Source organism: Nematolebias whitei, chromosome 4 (genome assembly GCF_014905685.2).
Source record: "Nematolebias whitei isolate Nwh7 chromosome 4, NemWhi1, whole genome shotgun sequence".
NCBI classification, from domain to species: Eukaryota; Metazoa; Chordata; class Actinopteri; order Cyprinodontiformes; family Rivulidae; genus Nematolebias; species Nematolebias whitei.
This window is the reverse complement of record NC_056501.1, coordinates 11,028,402-11,033,950: the sequence shown is the minus strand read 5'-3', so window position 1 is coordinate 11,033,950 and position 5,549 is coordinate 11,028,402. Positions and strand designations below refer to the sequence as shown.

The 5,549-nt window shown below is 36.9% G+C and overlaps 1 protein-coding gene across 1 annotated transcript; it reads left to right on the top strand.

Moving 5' to 3' along the window:
- Positions 1 to 1,837: 1,837 nt before the first annotated feature.
- Positions 1,838 to 5,055, top strand: LOC119408655. The gene is made up of 7 exons (XM_037675498.1): positions 1,838 to 1,880; positions 2,016 to 2,342; positions 3,662 to 3,997; positions 4,090 to 4,215; positions 4,364 to 4,420; positions 4,642 to 4,730; positions 4,927 to 5,055. The coding sequence occupies exons 1-7, from the start codon at positions 1,838 to 1,840 to the stop codon at positions 5,053 to 5,055; spliced, it is 1,107 nt and encodes a 368-aa protein (XP_037531426.1).
- Positions 5,056 to 5,549: the final 494 nt, after the last annotated feature.

The window sequence follows — 5,549 nt, the reverse complement described above, 5'->3', positions numbered from 1 at the left end:
CATAATGGGACATCCCTTCAAGAAGCTCATATCTTTTTAGGTAAAGATTATCAACCTGGATTTGCTGGAACTCCAATACGTCATGTACACAGATGAATATCGGCTTACCACCCTCTTATTTAATTTACTTTATTTTCTATTTTTCTGATTGTTAAAGATGATTGACAAATATATCAATTGTAAATTAATGCATTTTTTTGTAATAATAAAATATTTTAAACAGGGTAAATAGATTTGAGTTTATGTATTTATTGTACCACATTGTGAAGAAAAAAGAGAATTAGACATACAGATTCTTTGGTTCCAGTAGTCACAGTTAAACTTGGTGTACATGTGTTTTTACAAATACATTTGAAAGCACCACATGGCTTCACTGGTACAAGCAGACAGCTGGGAATACTTTGAACGTGATTTTGATGCAGCGAAAAAACGTGCCACTCATTTATGGACCAGGATTCTCTGACCAAACAATGAGCCCAACACATACTGACAAAATAAGCAATCTGACCATTCTGAGAACAACCGAGGAAGATGAAGGGATCTATCACTGTGCACTTATAGACTGGACTGAATCTACTTGGAGCGGAACTTATTTATCAATAAGAAAGCATAATAAAATGATACAGATTTTTTTTCACCCAGAGTTTTGACCCCATCAACATAAATTTAATTTCACTTTTCTTTAGCAGTTTATTGTGGAGACTTCAGGTTTTTTGCTCTTAGCATTTTTTTTTTCTTCTCAAAAACGTATAAAAACGTTAATTACCTGCAGTGTCCCCTCAGTGCGGACCGAATTTGACAAAAGTTCCTTCTCTTACTCCGCTCCCATTTCCTGGAACACCTCACAAAAAGATCTGACGTTGTTGATTTTGACCTCTCTAAAAGGGATTTTAAACAACTGTTAAGTTCAAAGCAAAAGTCAATGCAGACGTTCCTATTTTTAGTATTTTACACCATTTTGTAATGTAGCTGTTTTTAATTTTGTTTATATCACTTCTTTTGTTGACTTTTCATTTTACATGATTGTTTTATTGGGGGGCAGCACGGTGGCGCAACTGGTAGAGCTGCTGCCTCTCAGCGAGCAGGTCCCTGGTTCAAACCCCGGTCCAGGGGCCTTTCTGGGTGGAGTTTGCATGTTCTCTCCGTGCATGTGTGGGTTTTCTCCGGGTACTCCGGTTTCCTCCCACAGTCCAAAAACATGCATGTTAGGCTGATTGGTAACTCTAAATTGCCCCTAGGTGTGAGTGAGAGAGTGAATGGTTGTTTGTCTCGTTTGTCTCTATGTGGCCCTGTGATGGACTTGCGACCCGTCCAGTGTGTACCCTGCCCCTCGCACAGTGATTGCTGGACATGGGCACCAGCGACCCCCGTGACCCAAAATGGAATAAACGGGTAAAGAAAATGGATGGATGGATGGATGTTTTATTGGGGTGTGTACCTCATCTGTGGTTTTTGTTTAAAACCGTTCTCTTGAAAATGAGACTTTTAACATAAATAAAGGTTTGACTGAATGAATCAGGATTTATTTTTGTTCAATCAACACATTTGTGCCAGGTCTGTTTACAATCCTGACGCTATCTTAAAAAACTTCCAGCAGTCCACAAAAAGACGTATTCTACCTTCACTTTTATTGATAAAAGGGTTAAAAAAAAATCAAGGAGCAGATTTCATAAAGATCTTCTGATCTTTATGCTTTCTGTTCTGCTTTCTGTTATCTTTCTGTTCTTTGTGACAGGAAGGAAGTTCTGAGGTAACCAATCAGATGCATTTGATGTTTGGATCCCCACACTTCCCCTCTTACTTAAGTAACTGGTGTTTCAATGACAACAGTGTCAAGATGACTCTGTTATGGGTTACATTGTTTCTTCTTCATCAAGGATGTAAGTACCACTGACCGAACTATGACATTTTCTCAGCTGAATTAAAGAGTAATGATTATTTAATCGTATCCGGTATCATTTTATTGGTTTTGTGCCATTCTTTGTTGTTTCACTTGTATTTGTTATTAAATGCAGATGCTTTGGTTCCAGTGGTCACAGTTCAGCTTGGTGATCCTGTGACGTTGACCTGTGCTGTTGCAGATAAATTTCACAGCGTCACATGGCTTCACTGGTACAAACAGAGTGCAGGAGAAACTCTGAAGCTCATCATGATTCAACAACAAAACATCAAACCCACCTTTGAACCAGAATTTCCTACTTCAAGATTTAGTGCAACGAGTGATGAAAAGACAAGCAAACTAACAATCCTGAGGACACTTCAACAGGATGAAGGACTATATCACTGCGCTCATATGGACTGGACTCAATCTACATGGAGTGGGAGCTATTTGTCAATAAAAGGTAATTATGAGATTAAGTTTTGTAATAAAGATGGAAGACACATCTTTCAAGTTTATTTTTCCAGAACATCTCATCTGTAAGACACGTACAAAAACATTTTCCACACTTGCAAACGTTTGACACGTTGCATTCTCATACAAATCAGTGGATGTTTCCATTGATAAAATCCCATCAACAGTTTAAATAACATTTAATGGAATGGCATGCCATAGCTATCAGTGATAACTTATATGCTCTCCATCTTTAGTATCTTCGTTTAATCGGATACTGTTCCGTTCATGATTTTATGTCTAACAATGAAATAAATTAGTTTCTTAATTTATAAATGTAATTTTTGTAAAAAGTAAGCACAAGATTATTTGTATGCACTGCTAAGTCTTTTGCAGCGAAACCTAACAATGACAGACCATTTTACAGACCAAATTTGCCCAATTTCATATTTATATTTTTGGAACTATACCAATACAGACAAAAAAAATAATAAATAAAAATAAACAAAAAATAAACATTTGTAGGGAGTTAATTAAAAATTAGTTCTGTGTTTTTAACTCTTTTAGACAGTATCCTGATGCATGCTCAATAATTCAGGTAGAAAAATCATCCATCCATTATCTTTACCCGCTTATTCCATTTTGGATCACGGGGGTCGCTGGTGCCCATGTCCAGCAATCACTGTGCAAGGGACGGGGTACACCCTGGACGGGTCGCAAGTCCATCACAGGGACACATAGAGACAAACGACCATTCACTCTCTCACTCACACCTAGGGACAATTCAGAGTTACCAATCAGCCTAACATGCGTGTTTTTGGACTGTGGGAGGAAACCGGAGCAACCGGAGAAAACCCACGCATGCACGGAGAGAACATGCAAACTCCACCCAGAAAGGCCCCTTGACCGGGGTTTGAACCAGGGACCTGCTCGCTGAGAGGCAGCAGCTCTACCAGTTGTGCCACTGTGCTGCCTGTAGAAAAATAAAAAAAGTTAAATCTGGTCCTCTGGACATTCATTTTTTTGGTTTTTTTTGGAATGTCCAGAGGACCAGATTTAACTTTTTTTTTATTATTTTTTTTTAGATATTTTAGACAGTGGTCCTTCTAAGTGCACTGTGACCCCAAACTTGATTTACTAGGAAAATAAATTTTCTCTACACTTTAAAAAAAATCTCTGGCAACAGCTTTAAAAAATACACGTTTGTATATAAAATAAAATAAATGTGAGAATACACTAAGTAGTGGACACATCTCTCCAAAATTTGTACATTTAATCAACAGTTCTTGAAATTTGTCACCATTAGTTTTATTCTTATTCTTATTCTAGGAAACACTGAGAGGACATCAAACTACACGGTGGTATCTGCTCATCCAGCAGACTCGGAGACGCTGCAGTGTTCGGTTCTCTCGGACTCTGAGGACGAGACGTGTTCAGGAGGTCTCAGTGTGTTCTGGTTCAGAGCCCGGTCAGAAAACTCTTATCCACATATGATCTACACTGATGGATACAGACCTCCTAACTGTGATAAGACATCTGACACTCAGAGGAGATGCAGTTTTAACTTCACCAAGAAGATGAGCTCCTCTGATGCTGGGACGTATTACTGTGCCGTGGCCACATGTGGACAGATATTTATTGGACAAGGAACCAAACTTGACAGTGGTATGCTTCTGTATATTTTGCTAGAATTACTAAACCTACTAGTAATTTTGCTTTTTCATAATAACTTCTAATAACTTCTCTTTGTTTTCTAGACAAACCATCAAGTCACAAATATTGGTTACACGTGATCACAGTCATCGGCTTGGTCATATCTGTGATCATAAATATAGTTTTCATCTGTCACCGTATTCAAAAATCTATATGTAAACAATATGAAGGTAAGCGTTATTAACATTGTTTAACAAAACAAAAAAAAAAGACAAGTACTGGAAACAATGCTACATATTAGAACGCCTACAGATTTTACCTTATAGCATTAGATGAGTTGGCACAATCTGAGTATCCAGAGGTTGTTTCTGTGCACAGAAAGCTCCAGTTCACATGCAAGACAAAACAACTTAAGCCAGCCAGAAGACACTGTAAGTGATGATACTAAATCTGTCAGGATCCTTGTGTTTTCTGTTGTTTTTATGTTTTTGTGATTATTGTATTTAGTTTTCTCTTAGTCGTTTTTAATTGTTTTCAGCTTTCCCTGTGTTTTTTCCCTTTTGCAATGATCTCCTGCTCCTCATACTCTCACCTGATCCTCATTATCTCTTCTCAGGTGTTTGTCATCATCTGTCGTTAGTGTCCTTTAAAATAAGCCTCACATTGTTTGTCCCTTGTCTGTGGATTCTGCTTTCCACAGTCGTCATGCTCTGTTCCTCCACGGTGCCCTGTTCAGCTATTTGATGTATGTTTTGCTGCCTTTGTTTTAGTATTTATTAATTAAAATATGTTTCATTATTTTTATTCTCTAGTTCCTCACCCGTGTTCAACAAACTTCACAGAACATGATAAAATCACCTAAATTGTCTCTTTCTTTAAAACATTTACCAGTGCAGCTGGCTGTAAGTTTAAATCTGAAATAAACGTGTAATTTTCTGCAGACTGAAGAAGAACAGGATCTCAGTTACACTGCTTTGCATTTCTCTGAAGGGAAATCACCAAGAGGAACAAAGAAGAGATCGTTGAAGACGGAAGAAAGTGTTTATTCACAAGTTAAAAGTTCAGTTTGAATGTGTGGGCTGGTATTAAGAGATATTCTTTTTAGAGGGATATTTGTAAAAATAAGACACATTTTTGAAGTATTTTAATTAAAATAATTTTATGTATTCTAATTCTTTGAAATACAAAAAAAAAATAAACGATACAATAAAAATGTTAAACATGCTTATGTTTTTAAAGTGTATGAAATCATTAGTGTTTCTAATAATTTTTAAAAATTTTTTTGGTATGACTCTTGGCTATCTCAACACCTTCATTAGATACATTCCTTGTTTCAGTCACTGAAACATGTCTAACCGTAAGACTGATTTTAGGTACAACTGATTATATATACTGTAATAAATTATTTGTGGGCGGGGGGGGGGATCATTGCTAAAGTGAGATTTCTCAAATTTACATCTCATGATCACAAATTACTTTCACACAAGAATAACTGGATGTACATCTAAAACTGGTTATCTTAAAACCAATTCAACATGAGTGCCATAGCTAATTGACTTGAGCA

Bases quoted from the DNA above. Each gene is read 5' to 3' on its own strand.
- LOC119408655 (XM_037675498.1), top strand. From the start codon at position 1,838: ATGACTCTGTTATGGGTTACATTGTTTCTTCTTCATCAAGGAT. The intron at 3,998-4,089 runs GTATGCTTCTGT...TTTGTTTTCTAG, and splicing joins AGGAACCAAACTTGACAGTG to ACAAACCATCAAGTCACAAA. The intron at 4,421-4,641 runs GTGATGATACTA...CTTTAAAATAAG, and splicing joins CCAGCCAGAAGACACTGTAA to CCTCACATTGTTTGTCCCTT.